At 37.0% G+C, this 20,663-nt stretch overlaps 1 protein-coding gene across 15 annotated transcripts in view; it reads right to left on the bottom strand.

The window, feature by feature from the left end:
- The window catches only part of DNTT (DNA nucleotidylexotransferase), a 140,087-nt gene that overhangs the window by 10,928 nt on the left and 108,496 nt on the right, over positions 1 to 20,663 (bottom strand). For all 15 annotated transcript variants that reach the window (XM_069019745.1, XM_069019741.1, XM_069019753.1 and 12 more), the window contains 3 exons: positions 19,523 to 19,625; positions 12,630 to 12,893; positions 11,117 to 11,200 (listed from right to left, as the gene is read on the bottom strand). In XM_069019745.1, the coding sequence (XP_068875846.1) occupies positions 11,117 to 11,200; positions 12,630 to 12,893; positions 19,523 to 19,625 (451 nt within the window). The remainder of the gene's footprint in view (positions 1 to 11,116; positions 11,201 to 12,629; positions 12,894 to 19,522; positions 19,626 to 20,663) is intronic.

The raw sequence follows: 20,663 nt of genomic DNA, 5'->3' as shown, positions 1-20,663 counted from the left end.
ACATTATCTGTTGACTTAACAGAACTTGCTAAAATACGGTTTGTAAACAAGACCATGCTGTACATAAAATGGAATTATTTTCTGTTTAAAATGACAGATCTGTGGTTACTTTGTTGCAAAACACGACATCGTTATGCATCCAATCTCCCATTACAATTTTAAAAATTAAAAACATTCCACAGTAAATAAACAATAGAATACATTCCCATCCAGACTAAAATGTTTTCAGTTTGGGGCACACACAGTGAAAGGAAACTTGGAACTTCCTATATGACAACCCAGGCAAAAATTTTAACATGTTAAGTAGCACACTGTTGCAAAGAAAAACAGATTAAAAACTTACTGTCCCCTGCAGTTCTCTTACAATCTCTGTACTATCCCAAAGTACTTAAAAATATTCCCAGGGATTGTTTCCTTTTTCACACATGAGCTACACTCGTGTTTCATTTTAAGTCTATGCTATTTACAGCAGCTTTCTCAAATACTGAGTTTTTTTGTATTTTCCCTTACAAAGCTTTGTAAGAGTGAATGAAATGAGAAAAATGCAGAACTGGATTTTAGGAAACTCAGTTGTGAGTAATTCATATGGGATTACTATAAACAAACTACTTCAGAAGAAGTTTATTGGAATTGCAAAATCAAAGACCTGCAATTTAAGAAATCCCAGAACGTGGTTGATTGAATTTTAACTTTAATTCAATTTTCCTATGTATATGCATAGAGACTTCATTTCTTCAAAGAAATGCTGCTTACTTCAAATCCTGTAAGGTACTTGGGCTTTGTTCACTAGGCAGGAAACGTACTGTGCTACAGGGCTAACAAATATTTGCTGACAGCACTGACACAATCTTGAGTCGTAGGCCAATGTGGGATCAATCAGTCTTAGGAAATTAAGCTTTTATAATCTGTATCAGTTCTAGCTCCCTGTCTTTGCTACTCCCCTATGCTAAGTTGTTGATCTCTGCCCTCAGATTTCTAATGTAACTCTAGGCTCCACTTATTCCATATCCAGAGTTAAGTGAGATATATGTGGTTTACTCCGTTTTTGGGGCAACTGAACCTTTACCTATGTTTTGTTGCCAGCTTAGAGCATTAGCCTGATGAATTTAATTTATTTTTCAGTCCATCAAACTTCCACTCATATCTCTTCCCTGTCATTCTATTTTCATGCCCCTTTTCAGTTGTCACTTAACCAACCCAGATTCCTTTCCACAATGGAGCTGCTAATTAAATCCACACTTTCCATTATGCATTGCTTTTTCCAGCCACTCTGTATCAAATCTGTATATCCACCATCCCCTTCTGACTCCCTATGCCATTTTCCTCTCTGGTCCTCAGCTCCTTCCTTTTCCAGCTTCCTCTCTACATAGCTTCTTCTCAAATTAATTTCCTTTTTCTTTTGACAGAAAATATGAGACTTGGTAACCTACCCCACATTCAATAACTTACCCCACCATACTGACTGAATAACTGAATTAAAACAATTGAAAATAAATAGTTCTGTACTGCCTTAGAAATTGAGCAAAAAGGTATAGTCAAAATATTCAGGATCGCACCTACTTATGCATTTTGAGAGATGTCTTTTCATTAGCAATACAGGTTTCACTGAACTGCTAAAAAAACACACTGAGCAAAGGAAATGACAGTTAGGTACTTTTATCTCTGTGTTAGATGTACAGATTGCTATTGCAAAGAGATTAGACTTAGCTAAATATATATATATGAATTACATGCAAACTTAGCAAAAATGACCAATCATATGCTGTATGTGAAACATTTAAAATGCTAAGAGAACACTGAGGAGAAGCATGCTTTGTAAGAAAATGCATAATCATTTTTTAATTTACCAAGAGGTAAGAAAAGTAGATTATTTTAATTCTTAATTTTTAAAAATAGGCCAGGTGCAAAAAGAAAAAATCACCCAAATCACATATGTAATTTCCACTTTCCTGAGAGAGAGCGAGAAGAATTGAAACATAAATGAAAGTATGTGCATCTGTTTACAATGACTCAGTGTTTAATTGTAGTAATCATAGAATCACAGAATCCATTTGGTTGGTAAAGACCTCTGAGATCATCAAGTTCAACCTATGACCCAACACCACCTTGTCAACCAGACCATGGCACTGAGTGCCACATCCAGTCTTTTCTTAAAACACCTCCAGGGACAGCGACTCCACCACCTCCCTGGGCAGCCCATTCCAATGCCTAGTCACCCCTTCTGTGGAGAAATTCTTCCTCATGTCCAACCTAACCCTCCTCTGATGCAGCTTAAGACTATATCCTCTTGTCCTGTCGCTGTTCCCTGGGAGAAGAGGCCAAGCCCCACCTGGCTGTAGCTTACTTTCAGGTAGTAATAGAGAGCACATTGGAAATCAATATTATAAACTTTGGATCTTTATGTTTACTGTAGCTTTAATCAAGTCATTGTTGCAGATGTCTAAAGCAAACTCTGCAGCTGCAGCATGTTTAATTCATCAAGATGTTCTCAAGGCTGATTATATCACCATTATAACTTTATAATTTTAGAGCAGCATCTGCCAAAATAAGACTATCACATCCAGTTTTACAGAACCATAAAAAATGTCTCTTTAACTGTGCAAGTAAACTTCTGCAAGCATCTTTTTTCAGTGAAAGGTAGTGTGGAGTAAATGTTCTCAGATGACACCAAAAAACTTACTTAGAGATTGTAACTACTGAATACACAATCAAACACGTGAATATTACACAACTTTATGTAATAAAATGAGCCTGTAAAATAATAGACAGCTCCTCCTGGTCATACAGGTTTTTGAGAAATAATGTACTGGGCAGTGAAAAAAATGAATACCTGCTTGAAAAACAAAGCTGGCTTTTTATTAGGAGATATAATTACAAAGTTCTGGCGTGTGCAGGTAACTGCCCAGCCACCTGCAATCAGTCTGGCTTCCTCAGAGCTGTTTCTGTCCTCCAAGCCAAGCCACCACAGGACTTTTTGCACCAGCATGGTCACTGTCAGGTAAGCCATGTTTCAAAATAAAAGTCACCATACAGATGAAGACTCAATCAGAGAAAAATCTGAATATCATGAGGGAGGCTAGAAGCTCAAGGATGTTGCCAGGCATGGCTGGATAGATTGCCTGCTGCAAACACTGAGGTTGTCTGTGAAGCAGCTACTTGGGCAAAAGATGAGCAGTAGCAGAACTCAGACACTCTGAAGCCAGCAGACCAGAGCATTACTGTCATAAAATAGCCATTTCCTGGGGCTGTAACCACACCTTCATTTGGCTTTACAGATAAATGCAAAGGCAGGCAGGACAAGCCCTGCCTGAAGAGTCAGTCAGGCTTTTCCTAGATAAGAATTCATTCTGCAGGCAAGTGGTAAAAGACTATGCAATACTGATGGTGACAATTGAATGCATGTGAGCTTCACCGTGTAAAAGATATCCCAGGATAAATTTCCCATTTCATGCTTATTATGGTTTCCCAAGAAAAAGTAAATTTTCTCTTAAAAAAACTGGGATCACAGAATCTTACTATAGTCAGTGTAACTGCACATCACTTAATGGCTTGCAAAGCTGGGTCCCATTATGAAGTTTTCAGAGCATCTTGTGAGTTTGTTATTCAGAACAGTTATATAAACCACCTCTCCTGTTATTCAACAACTAAATAACATTTCATGCCATTCAAATTCATACAAGGTTTTTTGAATGCAAAATTGTCATCAATCATCAATCAGTCATCAGTATAGTGTCATATTTTTTCCAATATTTCTCTAATAGAAAACATTAAGGGACCTATTTCACATCTTAAATTTACATAGGACATAAAATTAATAACCGCTTTCTGCTCCAATGACTCTTCAAAATAACACAAAACTCATGATCCTTCTCTTACAAAAAAAATCAACCTACAATGTCAGTGCAAGAACATTCATATGCTAATAATTCGATTAATCTATTATACCCTAAGAACTCCATCTATTCTTTCACCAAAAAAAAGCAATGCTAATTATTTACATCACTTCATTTTGCTCCCATGAACTGCATAAAGTAGCAATTTGATTTGAAAGGGATTTTCTGCAATTTTGTGAAAATATATGGGTTTATATAAGTTATAAATCAGAATTTACAAGACAAATTCAATCCTCCAATCTCACACCTGGTTTAAGAATCTCTATTGGTGAGTGGTGTATAAAGCGCAGGAGAGACACTTTCTACATGACCACAATCCAGCCATGATGCTGTTCCACATGCCATCCTCAGAAATCTCCTCACATGAAACAGGAATAGAGAAAAGTACCTGCAGCAATTTAAGGCCTCCAACCCGCTCCACCCCACCACTCATTCAGCTCAACTCTCCCGTGCTCAAAAGATAACAGTTTGAGGAAATATATCACTCAGAATTTCTAGCATGGAACTGTTGAAGTTAGTTCCTGTTTTATGCAGAGCTGTTTCTGAGTATCTGCTGAACAGCAAATGGCATAAAGAAAAATAAGTATACTCTGAATGAAAGGAAAGAGCAGGGAATGAAATGGGAATGAAAGGGAACCCCACTGCAGCTGAAACTGTGTGACGTACAGTGAGGGAGCTTTAAACCTCGTTCTTTACTGTAACACCAAGGAATAGTTTCCAAATAGTTACCAAAATGTAAAAACAAACAAAAATATGTTTATTTTCCTATGTATTCTGAAGTATCTGGAAATGGCTCTAATTTGTAAGTAATTCAGATAAGGAAATTTAGTCAGGAAACAATAGTGAAAAAGGTTGATAAATCCTGCATTTTAAAAGTAATATTTATCCACAATATAAATGGTAGGGCTGGGTTTTGCACAGAAGAGTAGCTCTTTCAGAAGCATCTACTGTAGTTAAGTTTAGGGTATCCTCATAGGCTGCACTGAGAAAGATAATATACAGATTTGGCTGGCTGAGAATCACTAGAATGCAACTTCCCAGGATTCCCAGAGAAGAGACAGTTCCAGGGAACAGTATTTCTACCTAACACATGTATAGTTACACAAAAATACTATCACACTGCCTTTTGAACAGATCTAATCAACAAAACACTAATGAATTTTACTTTGTTGGAGTTTTCCTACTCACTTATCCTGGGTGTTCCATAAAAATGACATAATTATCAAAATATTGCCCTGAAAAAAAGTCACAATCCAATAGAATCCAGTTTACCAGGCACTTTAAAAAATCTGAGCCTATTAAAGCTCCTGCTAGCTTGCACATCTTCTCAATAATCTGCCTGATAGGCTACTACTGCGAGCCTGAGTTCAAATATGTAATTTTAAGTACTTCAGAGCCAGGGTCCCCGGAGCTCGTTGGCTCCATGGGCCTGGAGCAGCCAGCCAAGCAAATGCCTCAGCACTTTCAGCCCCAAGAGCTGTCTGAGCTTTGGAGGTTTGGAACAGTCTGATACATGGATTGTTTCCAAAGCCAAGATTCAGGAAGAAATTCCTTTAGCAGAAAGTTTCAACATTTCCCTCTGACTAAGAGACCAAGCAAATTTTGAATAATCAAAATTCTCCATTAAACCTTTGTTCTTTCTTCTAGTTATAGGGAAAGACAAAACACTGGGTGATCAAAATTCTTAAACTGAAATAGCTTTTTCTTCAGTGGTTAACTACTTACCCTTACTGCACCTTTCCATCATGGGAACTAGGTTTTACTGTTGGGAAGTGAGACCAAGGAAGGCTAAATGACCTGCTTAAAACTACAGAGAAATTTTGGCTACAGAGTGACACAAGTTGCAAGCTAACAAACCTCTAGACCATCCTCCTTCCTTAGCCTGTATTACAACAGCGTGTAGACTCTCAAGCTCACATAATCATCACTTTATGCTATATGTCACAATTCCTTCCCCTGCTGCCTTTTCACAAGCCAAATTAGAATTACAAGAGGGAGCAGAAAACATTCAGAGAACAGAGAACGTGACAGCCTGAAAGTTGTTTGACTGTGCTCTCTGATGTCACACATCTGACCTGGTATGTGATCCTTTGGCTGGCTGCAACCTTGTCATTCTACCAGCCAGTGCAAAAGCCCAGTAACAGAGTCCAGCTTCAGATACTCTCCACAGGGCCTTTCTGCATGACAAAGGTATTTTCTCTAGCTAACAGCACCAGAGTTGGTAAAGGCACCAACAACCTTTGTAGTTGCTGAATCTTATTCCAGGTTGCTTATACAGTAAAAGGGCATTCATACCTCAAGGACATCTCCTTTAAGAATAGAAATCCTGTGGTTTGCAAGCCACTTTAAAAATCACTTTAAACATAATAAAAGAGTACGTGAAAGTAAATCACACATTTCTTGCATTTTCCTGTAAACATATGATAGTTACTCATCTTAAAGACAGATATTTAAAAATAAAAAGGTTTAGAGCTATATCTTCCTTAGTTAGATCCACTAGATCTCTGTCCATTTCATCCAGGTAAAAAGCTGTCATGGTGTTGCCAAAACTTGCCAACAGCTGCCCTGGTACACCACTAGTCCAGAGACAACGCACATTGTAACCAAAAATTCTTTTTTGTGGGTTAAGGGATAATTGTCTCCTAATCCAACACAGAGGAGTGTCAGAACAACCACTGATGTCATGGTTTACAGACTAAGGACCTTAATTTTACTGAGGAAGAGCCTACTGTTCAGCTGACCTGACTTATGCTTCACAGAGAAAAATGAATGTTTTTTTTTTACAAAACCATTTATATTTTTCTTAGAGAGCATGTTGTTCATTCATGAATTGCAAAAGTTTTACAATGAAAATTTTATTCCCCCGATCATAAAAATGCCATGCCATTTGTAGCAGCAATAATACCATTACACACAGGGAACATACAATTTTTCTTTCCTCCTCATGACTGATCAATGAACTCCATTCTCTAAGAGTGGGGATCATAGTAAGGTTTGACCTCCAGCTGGTGTAAATCACAGGAACTACATACCTCGGGTTGATATATGCAAGTGCTGATTTCCATACCTTTAGTACACAGTTCTACAGAGACACAGATTTGGACATGCATTCATCTTTTTATGTAAAAGAGGCTGACAGATACTTGGCAGCAAATTTTCAATTTTTTTGTCACAATTTTCCTATGAAAGGAAGGTCTACAAAATGCCCTTCTTATTACAAAACTGAAAAAATCATTAGTTTGATAATTGCACACCGTCTTCCAAAACTGACAAATATGTGAAAAAGATTCACACTAGAAAGAAAAAAATAAATCAAGGCTGAGGAATAATTTCACAGTGTAACTTTGTAACGAGTCCCTGGAGAAAATTTCTCTTCCTTTTGTTCCCATCTGCAAAGCTATGTAATTGATTCCTAACTGCTGTGTTAATGCACCCTATTCCAGGCAGAATCCCTTTGGAAATACATTAAAGTAAGCAGGACTCTCTCCTGATGCAACCCTTTGAACGCTGGAATCAGGGATTCTGTGACATGCATCACATTTCAAGCAGTGGGCCACAGCGCAAGCATCTGTGCCAAAGGGCTGATAAATATTAATACAGAAGAATAAAGTATACTGAATTATATATTGAAATGTAGAGCAAATCAGGAAATTGTTTTCTTTTATAATGAATGACATTCTCTTACAAGCACTGTTACATTCCACCAAATAAAAATTAAATAAGAGCAAATAATATTTGCTAGAGCATGGTTTATTAATTTCTTATAAAGACTTGTAAAATTTTAAATTATGACAGGCAAGTGTTTTTAAGGAAAGGACTTGGTCTTCAGCAGATCAAGAATTAGTTTGACTCTTCCTGATCTTTTGTTGTACACACACAGAGACTAATAAAAGAAAAATAACAAAGCAGAAAGGACTTGGCCCAGCTTCCAAATTCCATCCCAGTCAATACCCCAGTGACTGTTGGAGTTGTGCATGAAGGTTTGTCTGTCTGGACAGAGCCAGCAACATAAAATAATCTCTCTTCAGAAAAAAAGGAGAGAAATATGGGAAAGATGTGTTTCAGCTTTTACATATGGTGCCTAATTAACCTTAATTAAGGTTGTGCTGAGGGATCTTGAGCAGCTTGCACAAGGGATATCTGCTTCCTGATTGTTTTTAGCTTTGAGAAAGGAAGATTTTCTGCCACAAAGAGAAATGTACTTATGAAATACAAACGTTCATGCTCCAATCTAATTTTATGAGATGGTACGGATAAAATACCTACGGTTTTAGTGTTCCCTCCTGGTCAAATAATTTTAAAATAAAAGCACTAGAATTAAAATAAAGGAGATTCTCTACTCTTCATAGTTTAATGTAAAAAATAACCAACAAACCAACCCTAAACATTTGACAATTTGGGCATATGTTCCCTTGTGTAAAATCACTAATTATTTTTATCACTTATTTTAAGCTTACTACCCTGATGACCCTAAAAATGAATCAAACTTGGCAGCCACATAATTTACTGCAAACCTCTCCTCTTCCACTATGGGCCATCATCTCAAATTTCACAGACAGACACCATTGCTGTATCCTGCACATTTCTGATCTTACTACACACTGGGTGGCAGTATGGAAGGTTTTTTTGTTCAAAATGTCATTTGTGGGAATAGCTTAATACAAAAATTGTGACGTTAAAAATAATTTTTAAATTTATTTGAATTTAGCACATTAGATTATATATATTACAATACTTGCCAGGGAGTCATCTCCCTGCTTCTTGCTAGAATAACACTACTTGAAAAAAGAGCCCATGTTAAGCAGATTATAACTTCAGTGCTACCTGGTCTGAAATTTTTCATATTGCGTATCTGCCTTAGAATTTTCTTTCTTTCTGGAAAAATTTGGCTAATGTAATTAAGATATTTCTGAGACTGCAGCAGAAATAAGAACAGTATTCTGCTGTGTCAACATATTAACACAACTTCTTGTGATTGAAATCAGCAGTGCATCTGTGGTTTACAAAAAAAAAAGTTTGGAAGCAAACTATCTGTGTTTGGGATTAAATGAGAAATGGCAGACTTAGATATTGGTGGGGGAGAGGGGTGATGACAGATTGACATTTGAAAGCAAAGTCCCACCCTGAAAGGGACAGCTGACCCATTCATGTACCTCATTTGATAAATGAAAATTGTAGATTAAAGACTTTGTGGTCAAGATAGTTGAAATTTTCCCTGAAGATTTGGTCTGAGTGTTTTGGGTTTGATTCAGTTTTTGGTTTGCCGCGTTTTTATCTTTGCCTTTGTCAACAACTCCTGCCTTATGATAAGGAATAAAGAAAATTTTCTGGGTTTTACTTCTCAGTCCTCTCACAAGGTCCATTTCTTCAGTTTTGGGCAGTACAACTGAGGAATTCAGGAAATGTAAGTTGAGACTCAAGACATGTAGAAGGTCTGGAGATTAAGTTACAGTTACAGCTGATGGTTTTGGGAACCATGACATGGGTATAGACATTTCTTTGTATTTTTTGAATTCCCAAGGCAGATACCCAGCAGGAGAAACTTCAGGTTGGACACTGCAAATGTGGGGCCCTTGAAATCAAGGGATGTTTAAGACCTTAAATCTTTCCCTGCCTCAGCTCTCTACTTGAAAATCTGGGATGACAAGAGTCTTTCTTCCCAGAGGACACTGTGAAGATAAACTCATCATTTATCTGTGAAACATCCTGGCTAATCCAGTCAAAAATACATGGAAACACGCATTTTCTTCCCCAGAAGGATTTAAATGGTATGTCAGTTATAAAGCCTGAACATAATCAAGAAAAAATAATACTGATTGATGTTGTTCGTGAATGAGCAGTGTCCATTTTGCATCTCTGAATGCCTCAGGGCTCTGAGTAAAAGCAACAGATATAATGATACTCATATACCAAGCAGGCAAATTTTGCTGCACACAAAAAATAACACTGGCATTCTGCAAATTCTTTGGTTTTCCCCAGTCCCATTTTCTGTTACACCCAAAAAGCTATTGAACAGAGCACATATTAAAGTGCAGATAATAACACCAGCCATATTATGCTTAGGCAAAGAGTTTATATTTTGAATGCTTTCAAAATATAAAGGACAGGCATAAATACGCTGACATCATCCCTGAGTTTGTGAAGAAATCTCTCCTCTTTAAAGATTTCATAGCATATGTATCTACTATTGATTTTATGTTTTCTTCTGAAGCATCTAGTATTGACAATTGCTGGAGACAGGATATCTGACTAAATGGATAATTAGCCTGATGATTTCCCCAGGTTTCCATGTGAGCTGAGGATGCTATAGTAGCATCTGGACCTGACAAGCACCTATGGAGACAGCTGAAATGGAGTGATGGCTAAGATCACTCCTGCATCTTAGAAGTAATGAGACAATACTGCATATAAGTAGGGGTAATAAAAGCAGTCTCCATTCTATAAGGAGTATATAGGAAAGATTAACGTAAAGTCTTGGCATGGTACTTCTGCCTTTCCCCTATAATGACATCAATAAGCATCTTCAGTATTGATTTTTGCTTATTATTTAAATGGCCTAATACAAATACAGACATTAAGCCAGATAAATGCAGAGATCAGTATAACTGCAGCCAAGAGCCTTTATACCAGAAATTATATCAATTACTCCCCAGCCTGCCAAGCCTGACTAAACAGAATTCCACACAGACTCCTGAATGCAGGGCTTTAAAAGCAGAATGATCCCTGATCTCTACTTAGTGTCATACCCTGCAAAAACTTCCTCGAGCCTTCTAACTGAGCCTGTACCACTCAATATCCCCTCCTCCTTTGAAATGTCAGCCCAATACCAGTTGAAATTGTGCCTGGGACACAGAAATGACCTCTCCTTCTGAAATGGGACAGTTAAATACCTTTTTCAAATACTCGCAGATGGGTTGTTCTCAGTTTTGTGAAGGCTGCACAGTTCCTATCAAACACAAATGTCTAGTGCATGTTTGTTGTTACATTTCAGGTATTATTTTCCAAAAAAAAAAAAAAAAGGATTTAAGGATTTCCAGACTTACTTGTTCAGATTTAATCAGGTTGTTCCAGTGAAAATAAATCTTGGGAAGGTGGAACTGTTTTCTATCACCAAATAGATGATCAAGCTAAAATATCCTATATACTTGAACATAAAAAATGAACTGGAAATGTAGACTCAGAAACAAAAACACATTAGCTTTATTTCTGAGAATAAACAGTACCTTTCTCCTGTCATATAATGCATGGTTATCCAATATCATCTTCCTTTCATGTGAAGCATACCTCCGCAAATCACGTCCAAATTGCTGTCAAAGATATAGCAAATATCAGCCATTTTCACAAACCAAAATTGTTATCCTTTGCATAAGAGTTCTAGCACCAAACCAAATAACAAACTATCATGTAAAAATTACCTCTATTAAAAGAATATAGTCTGATAAAATTAATCACCTGAAAGGAAATGTTTTTATAAGGAATCGTCCATCATTTCAGTTGGTTACTCTGAGAGTAGCTGGGCACTGTATAAGAAAGTAAACCTGTGATGGGCTCCCACAGTCTGTGGGTGAATTAGCTCAACAGGGAGTAGGAGCTCAGTGAGGCAGAGAAAAACAAAGTCATTGCCTACTCATCCAAAAGGCCTCACACTGTGTGTTTTTAGTGTAGAACCTATCTACAGAGTTGAGAGAAGGGCTTTTAAGTTGCCAAACACTTCCAGGATAAGAAAGGACCCCAAAGTCTGCACAAGTTAATCCCAAGTCCAAATAAATACATTTTGTTATCTCAAAAAAGTGACTGAAGTAACTCATAAGCTCAGCAGGAGAACACATCAATTTCAACATTTTGCCTAGTCTAAACCATTCTGCTTCCAATTAACCTGAGTAGAACAGAGTGGCAAGGTACCAGTACTGCTTCCAACACATCAAAAAGATCATTCAGAGCAGGCTCAGGAGCTCTCCACTGTACCATGTAATCACCCCCTAAGAAAATTAACATCAGAAGGCAAGCATGTCGAACAGATTAAAAAATAATTCTGTCTGGAGAGAGATTAATCATTTGAGTTTTGAGTTCGCATTAGGTAGAATTTTTTGTTTTGAAAATAGTGTACTATTTTATATTATGCCAAGTAACTAGTGTCTATTATGAAAGCAGATATCATTTCAAGTTTTCTTATTAAAACATATATCAAAATATATTTTACTCTAGTTCAAAACTAATTTTAAAATTTTTCCTTTTTTTTACAATTTAAAAGAGTCAATTATAATGCAACTGAAACAAAACATTTGACCTAATCCAAAAAGAAAGATGTCAAATCCTTTTCAATTTCCTACAAAACAAATTAAGTTCCAATTCAGCACATTCCTCAAATGTTTAATTTCCTGTAAAATTATGTGACACTTTCCAAATCATCTCTCTACTCAGTAACCATTTAATTGCTTGTTAACAGTATTACGATGTAAAAAGACAACACAACTGACCAAAAACCTAGCTCTCCAGTCCATGGACCTAAACACTAAGCTTCGAGGAAAATAGATCTTAACTCCCCTAGAGAGACATACATAAATGTTAATGATGAATTCATCAGCTCCAACTCATTATCAGGAGCGGATGACAGCATGAAATGTGATGCTTGGACATCAGGAATATTTTTTTTAAATCCATGTACTCTGAATGGTCCTGCAACAACAAAAACGTGTTTGCAATTCTAGGAAAACATATACTGTTGTGGTTACTTACCCTGGAGCCTGTCCAACCTAACAGAGCATATGCATATTGCTCAAAGGGGGTTATGACCAGATCCACACGGATTGCCTTCCAGTCTTTGACTTCTGCCATTTCCAATTTTTTTGACGTGTTGCAAGTGCTGTTGTCTACTCTTGGCTGATATAGTTTTAAAATTGCAAAACACTTCTGAAAATGATCCATGGCATCAACTTTTCTGCTTGGCAGCTGCTCCTTTACAAACGTTGATTCAATGATATCACAATAAAGGAGTAAGCCCTAAAGAGAAGATATTGTTCACACTGAATTGCTGAACTGGTTTTAATGTCATCCCAGAGTTCTAGGCAGTTGTCTTAAAAAATTCATGTGAAATGTAATTTCAGTAAACAAGGAACTGTGCCAGACCAAATCTCAGCTAGGGAGAGTCATGAAACAGCTTCAGTGTTTGGAAAAATATTTGTGGGAAATCTGCACTGGTAGGCATCTGACAGTAGCGATGTCCTGCCCTGTAGTAAGGAGATAGTATTTGCAATTCTTCCCCTCCCTCCTTTTCTCCTAAGCCTTTTTCTAGTTAATGTCAACAGAAATTTCTGAGTAAGGATTGATGTGTTCCCATGTCAGACATCTAGAAAAAACTATTAGTCCAGCGCACAGCCTTGCTGACAGATTCCAAAGGGGAAGATTCCATTTGGACTGTATCTGTTGCAGGAGATTTCCTTGTAACAAGGTCTGGAGTCTCCGGGGAGTTGGAAGATCCCTGCCACATCTTTTGCTTAGAGGGAGTGTCCATTTCTTTAGGTCCTTGGATGACTTGTTTCTGCTTTGAAATCACTTAAATGTTTGCACATTCTCCTGCCTCTGGACTAGGGGCTTTTTTAAATTGCAGTGTTGAACTGAGAGTGTCTAGAAGTAGTTTTATTTGATGGCTGTCAGTGGTTAAATACAATGGTGGTGTGGTTTAGGAATGGTATTCTCCAGTTTAGTAGCCCTGCTAAAACCACTCCTCTCACTTCTCCCTACTCCCCTCAACTGAAAGCATGAAAGGTAAAGATCACAGGCTGAGATAAGAACAATTTACCGGAAACAGCAATTAGATAAGAAAACAGTAACAGCAACAATATTAACAACAGAAGGTGTAAGACAAAGAAACTATTTACAGGCAAAATACCAGACCATTTCAACTACCACACTTTCTCCCACTGGAAGGAACACCCTTCTTCTAGGAGGAGAGAAAGTCCCTTTCCCCCATCCCTGGAGATGATATAAGGTGGTACTGAAAAATGATATAAAATGAAAAATGATATTGAAAAATGAGATCTAGTGGTATTAGGGTCTGGCCACGCCCCTTCCCTGTGATCTGGGCCAAAACCAGGACAAAAGGTCTCCAGATGAGACCACTTAATGTCACAGGTAACAATGAACTGATTTTTCAGATATATTTCAAGAATACTTCAGTATTAAAAAACATATTTTGATTATTTCTTTTTGATTAATTATATAGTGCAGGTGTGGTAAGTTTACATGACAATATCTTAAATGCCTTAGAGAATACTTTACAGTAATAAAATTACTTTTATCACTCAGAGCTATAATTCTGGCCAAAAAAAAAAAAAGCATAACAAAAACACTTAACAAGATATGATTTCCATGAAGAGACACTGATAGGTATTATTACACTTTTAGCCTCCAGCTTTTTGTTGATGATAGTTCCAAATTAACAATCCCATTATTTTACTGGAAATCAGTTACAGGCTTTTTTATGGGTCAATGAGCCAGCCTTTTTAGTGATAACTATTTTATTTGCATTGACATTCTTTCATTTCTTTGGAACTTTTCCTGATTGTGAAGATTTATCATAAACTGATATGAGAAAACTCCTTATGTAGCTTCTTCTCATGGATTACTAGTTTCCAAGTCTGCTGATTTGAAAATGCTTAAATTTAGATGTAACATCCATCTTTAAAAGAGTAATTTCTTCTTAATTTTACCCCAATGTCACGAGGCACTGATGCTTGCTCTTTCCAAATATACTCAAAACAGCTGTTGAATGTTAATGCATAACTGCTCATTTTCTTGCTGTTTTTTGATGAAACTATCCTCCCTTCAGGTTAATTTTGTTGCTTTTATTGCTAATAAAAATCATTTTGGTATCATTATTCATTGACAATTAATTGATGACTTCATGCTTTGATTATGCACTGACAGTCTTCCCATTTTCTATAAAAATCTGTTCACTGCTTAGCAGTACTTTCTCATCTTTTGCTTCATTTTTCTTTTTGCTCTTGGAGATTTGGGACACTACATAGTTTATACCAGGAGTCAGGGTATCACAATTAAATAGGAGCCAAAGCCTAGGTCATATGCATTGGGATAGAGTTTCCAATTAACCTGCTATAATTAGACAGTGGACACCACCATCACCCCACAAAGTAAAGCCGAAATGGCACTTCCGTACATTTGGAAGAAGCATTGCCTGAAGGGGCAGTCAGCTGTGAAGATTGTGTGAAGTTCTGGCCACTGCTGGCTGCAGAGCAGCAGCCTTCCCATTACAGCGTGTCAGGGAATCTGCAGTTCTTTGCACATTTCCGCTTGATCTATACACCATAAAGTGCTGGAGGCCTTGTTTACACAATCAAGTTCTAAACTGTGGGCATTTTAATTTCTCAAATTTACCACACCATCAAAACGAAATGTATTTTTTAGGACAGTTATGTTAAGACCCTCAACAATTTTCCATTTATAGAATGACTGTGCACTTTTACTTAAATATGCTGAGTGCTGGCACATCAATAGCATTGATATTGGAGTTAATCCATGCTTAAATTGAGGAAAAGTATGACTTCTTACAAAAATATCAAATCACTGAAAAATCAATCAAATATGGTCACTAGCATTCTCTGTCATTTTTAATTAAACAGAATCCTATTCTACATCTAGTGTTACATGCTGTCATTATTCATACTTGTTGGTAGCTGGATTAATTCTGTTAAAGCTAAGAAGGATCATTTTATATCATCTGAAAATATAATCCCATATGTTCTGAAATGTATATGTGTTGTTGCTCTAAATTTTCTTCTGAGATAGTTTAATAAAGTGAAACTGAATTTCTTTTTTTTTCCAGTTAAATTCCTGTATCTAATCCAAAATAGGATGTGGCATGTTAATTTGGAAAAATCTCAACCTAGATGAGACAGATGGAATTCTATAAACTGGAAGAGCTAAAGGAACTGATGCCTGGGAGAAGTCAGACCTTTTAGGGTAAGAAGTCATTAGAAAATGGCTTCAAAGGTTTGATCAGCAATGCAAAACTCGGCAGCTGCTGCTTAATCATGCAGCTGCCTTGGTCTCTCTTTCCTCTCAAAGTTCTCTGTGTGTTGGAATGGTCTATTTCTGAGTGTCTGGAGCAGCCTGGGTTTGACAGCAATGCATAGGTCAGCCCTGGAATCCATGAATGAAGGTGTTTACCTCTGTATGCCATGAGCATTTGCACTGCTGAGCAAGATAAAGAGAAAGACAGACAGACAGATAGGGCCTTACACATACCTACTCACCCACATACAGCTATACAATACACACCAGAAAGATCACACATCTGAAGAAATGCCACTATTGCCTGGATCGCCACTTAGGACATAGCAGGAAATGGTACACTTCTGCCTACTTTATACAATAACCTCGCAAGCAGGATAATCACATTCAGCCCCATACCCTCTCTAAATAAATTTAAGCCAAGATCTCTCATGACCAGGGCTCTAACCACCTTGCAATAGTCTATTTTAGGCAAGAATTTCCTCGGCTGAGTCAGAACGAAACATAAAAATTCAGAATGCACTGAGAAGAAAGCTGAGACAATATGTGTTTGAAAAGGAGCTCTGCATCCTTTTGCATTCTTTAATTTGAAACAAAAGGTTCTTTGCTCTGGCCTCTTAACCATTTCTGTGTCTTGTCTTAGAAACAGGTTTTGTTGCTGGTAAAATCCAGCTGTCAGTGAATATGTGGCTATTCTGTGAACCCTGTTTCCAAACATCTGTTTCCAGCAACCGAAAAAATATTAATTGCTCCTCACCATCCTCTCTAATGGGACATCAAGCCTTCCCCTTCCTGATCACCTCATCAAGGGTAAATACTAGAGTTTAAATCAGACCACTATTATATTAAAATAGGTAAGCACAGGCGGGCATCTCCATTACTCATTTTCCTAAAGCCAAAAGAAAAATGCAACATTACACTTACATGAATACAATGAGAAAAACTGAAGAGTGCAGGAACGCCTGTAGTAACAGTATCTCTTCCATTGTTGAAAGTATTTATATAACAGGAACAGTGCTAAATATAGCTATATAGGCTTTCAGCAAAAAATGAAAGCATGTGAATGAAGCTACATCAACACAGATGGCTCAGCCTGTTTGCCCACAGACTTTCAACATCTAATCCACAGAAGTAATTTCTTACTTTGTTTATGAGGCTTTTTGGAACCATTAAAACCATAACCTGTGTACTGCCTCACAGCTTTTCTGTTTTGCCACTCTACTTTGAAGACCTTATGTTCTCTGTTCCTTGGCCCATTTATCCCTGGTGATGCTGCATCAAAGAGCATGTTGGTGCTGATTTAGCCACTTCTTTTTCAGCAGCTTTCAATTGGAAGGATCTTGTAACACTAAACTTTTCAGCTAAGAAAAATGCCCTTTAAACTATTTAAATCTGAGGTCCATAATTCAGAAGTTAAACATTGTAGAATCATTCACTAAGAGCTGCCAAAACGAAGTCAACATCATGACCTCCATGATGTACATTGATGAATCTGGGCATAGAAGCAGTAGCATAAAAGTGGCAAGATGTGAAGCAAACTACTTCAAAAAGTAAAAAAGTGCTTTATTTGTGGGGGGTTTTGTGCCCTCCCCTTTCCCTCAGAAATCAAAAATAATAAAAAGGCAAGAGCTGTATAAATCCTTTCTTTCTTCTTTTGCATTTCGATTTTGCTGGGAGCTTATTTTTCAGTAGTGACAGTAAAGCCTACATATTACAAATGCCACAGTACAGAGGTGGTGTAGTTAGTAGTATAAACCATGAAAAATCTGGAAGACAAACAGAACACAGGAAATATTTTTCCACAGCTTTAAACTATACCCAGCTTGTTTGACTTTGGTTTCTACGGCCATTGTGCATTGTGCTTATGATGTGTTCTTCATGCTGATATTTCTAAAGGAATCCTAATCTTTTTATCAAACTCTTGGCCACCCTTGACCTCCCATACTCTGCCTGCACTCCTTTCTGCCAAATAGTCCCCTTAACAAGAAAATCAGCAAGAACAATTCATTTTCTATTTCTTTCCTTTCAATTCCTTTTAATGAAAGCAGCTCAAAGTGAACTGAAAAACTTGAGTACTTGTCAGACTTCTCAGATCACAGCCATTTTTCTCAGTAATGTAAGTGGAAAAGAAAGAATGAAAGGCTGCACTCCGGGCAGGCTCTAGCCTTGGTCTGTTGTCACCTTTCCCTTCTGCTGTATTATAATAAACATGATTTTTTTGAGGACCCAAACATGGTTTCCTAGAGATTCAAGTGTGCATAAGAAGAGAAGACACCTTCTAAGAAGAAATGCAACTTTTCTCATAGTAAAGGGAGTATAACCATGAAAGGATCTACACACTAATAATAAAATGATAAAAACAGAGTATTTCCTCAGCACTCATTAACTGCCATGGCTTCATTGCTTTTAGTAGTCTAAGTAGTACCTATCAATCTACTCCAATACATAGCTTCCACAGAGAAATGAGAGAAATCTAAAAATTTAATAAAAGTCTGTTAACACTTCAAAGACCAAAAATCAACTCAAAGAAGATGAATTCAGCTAATGTTGCATTTTACCAGGAAAAAAAAATCCAAGTTTTAAGCCCTTCCATTAAAGCCAGCTGAAAGATTTTGACTACCTTGAAACGGATAACTTCATACAGTCACACAAGCTTTTGTGTAGTTGGATGTTTTGAATCTTCCATATGTTAACCCATTATACACTAATTAAAGTAGGCAGCTCAAGAATCAATTCAAAAGCATTCCTGGCAGGCTGTCTGCACTGAAAGCTGATTTGACTTAGCAGTGAGGCACTTGATGAGTCACCCCCGAGTGCTGGCCTTCTACTTGTTGAAATGTACTCCATTGCTTTGAACAGTATTGTTAGTAAATGTTGAGAAATATCTCAGCTGGCTAGAAAAGTAGAAGGAGAAATGAAAGTTTACTTTTCCCAACATACTATATTTTTCTGACCCAGGAATATTTTGAGGTACCTGCACCTGTTATAAGTGAGACACTTCCAACTTTAAAGCTGCTGGAAACTGAAGAGCTGAATAGAAAAACAAAACAAAACAAAACAAAACCAACAACAAAGAAACAACCAAAAAAACCCAACCAAAAAAAAAAATAAAAAAACCTCTCCATCCCTTAGATAAACAATTCCCCTATGAAATGATACAATCATCTAACAGTTTGGGTTGGAAGGGACCCACTACACTTAAAGCTGGATCTCCCTGAAGTAGCTTCCCCTGGGAAAACCTACTCCCACCTCAAGAAGAAATTAAACAAATACAGGGTTTTTTCAAAGTATAAGAACAATTTTCTCTGATAATGAAAACTCTGCCTAGCTTGATTTCTCACCTCTGGCTAGCTGCATATTCTTAGGGTAAGATAATACAGAATGTGTGCAGAGCACTTCTGATATACCCTTCAACTTTAGCATCCAGAGCTAGAAGATGCACCTAGATCATCATGGTTAATAACCAGATAGAGCAATACCCAGCTGCAAAACATTGCAGTCAGCTGTGAAAGGAGTATAACATTCTTTAAGCAGTCTATAGGCTTAATTCAGTGCAGTTAGAACATGTTGCTTTTGGACAAGTGCTCTTTAGTTCATACCTGCCTTTTCCATAAGTCAATAACTTTATGCAGAAGTTCATCATCTTCTCCTGGTCCTGGATTGGTGATCAAAAAGTCTATGTCATGTCCAATCTTCTTACCCCTAGAATGAATAAATAACAAGGACAAAATTGTTAAGTTCCTGTTGAATTTTGCTCTGTTTTCAAAGAGAATATTTTTTCTGCATTATAAAAAAAGTTTGCAGAATAAAGTGATAGCAATGTTGCTTGAAACATAATCAAAGTGGAATCTTCTATGTCTATTATGGGGTCTATTAGTGTTCTCTATAAAATAATAATTACAACTTTTTGATCTATGTCCTCTGTTTTTCAACTAGATACTACAGATCCATTTGCAGATGTTAAATCTCTCTCTTTCTCCCCTTTAAGTCCCAGAAAGGAAGATTTCAGTCATCTTTGGATTTTAAGAAAAGCATAATCAAAATACCACATTATATATTATGAATCCAGGGCAGTAATAGCAGATAAACCTGCCAGTCAGACTACCACAGACTTAAATATTCTTCTTTGCTTTTGATGGACACTTTAATGTATAAAACTGTGATTAGGAATAATTTTATTGTTTCTTTTAGCATCAGATATAAATCCTTCGACTATTTTGCATTTCTTCTCTTTTAAATATAACAGAGATAGAAGTTGATTTTTCTTTTGAGGACAGTTCATCCTGAATGTGACTAAAGCCTGTTTATTACAAGCACTAAGGGTTTCACAATTAAATCCACGTGCACAAAATTTAATTGTAAATGTTAATGAAAAATTATGTCATAACCTCTTGTTTTTCCCTGTTTAAGTCTAAGCATTCAGCTTACCTTTCATCTACTTACCAAGGGTGTTAAACCTACATCTGATTAAGATGTAGCTATCATTGGAAAACAGGCAAAAGCACATTACTGGAATGTTTCCCTTCAGAATCATAAAATGTTTGAGAACACATGAAAATTTATCTCACTGTGCAATTCATCTGAGTACTGCAGAACCAACACAAGGTTTTGATTTTGTTCTAAATACTGCAACAGGAACTGCATACACATTTACTGAGTGCAATCAGTCCAGCCTAAGGAGAAACAAGCAGAGGAGGTATTTCTGCAATGACAATATTTCTGCATTATGGAATTGATGGA

Source organism: Aphelocoma coerulescens, chromosome 6, assembly GCF_041296385.1.
Source record: "Aphelocoma coerulescens isolate FSJ_1873_10779 chromosome 6, UR_Acoe_1.0, whole genome shotgun sequence".
NCBI classification, from domain to species: domain Eukaryota; kingdom Metazoa; phylum Chordata; class Aves; order Passeriformes; family Corvidae; genus Aphelocoma; species Aphelocoma coerulescens.
The sequence above is the reverse complement of the archived record's forward strand: the minus strand, read 5'-3'. Positions and strand labels throughout refer to the sequence as shown.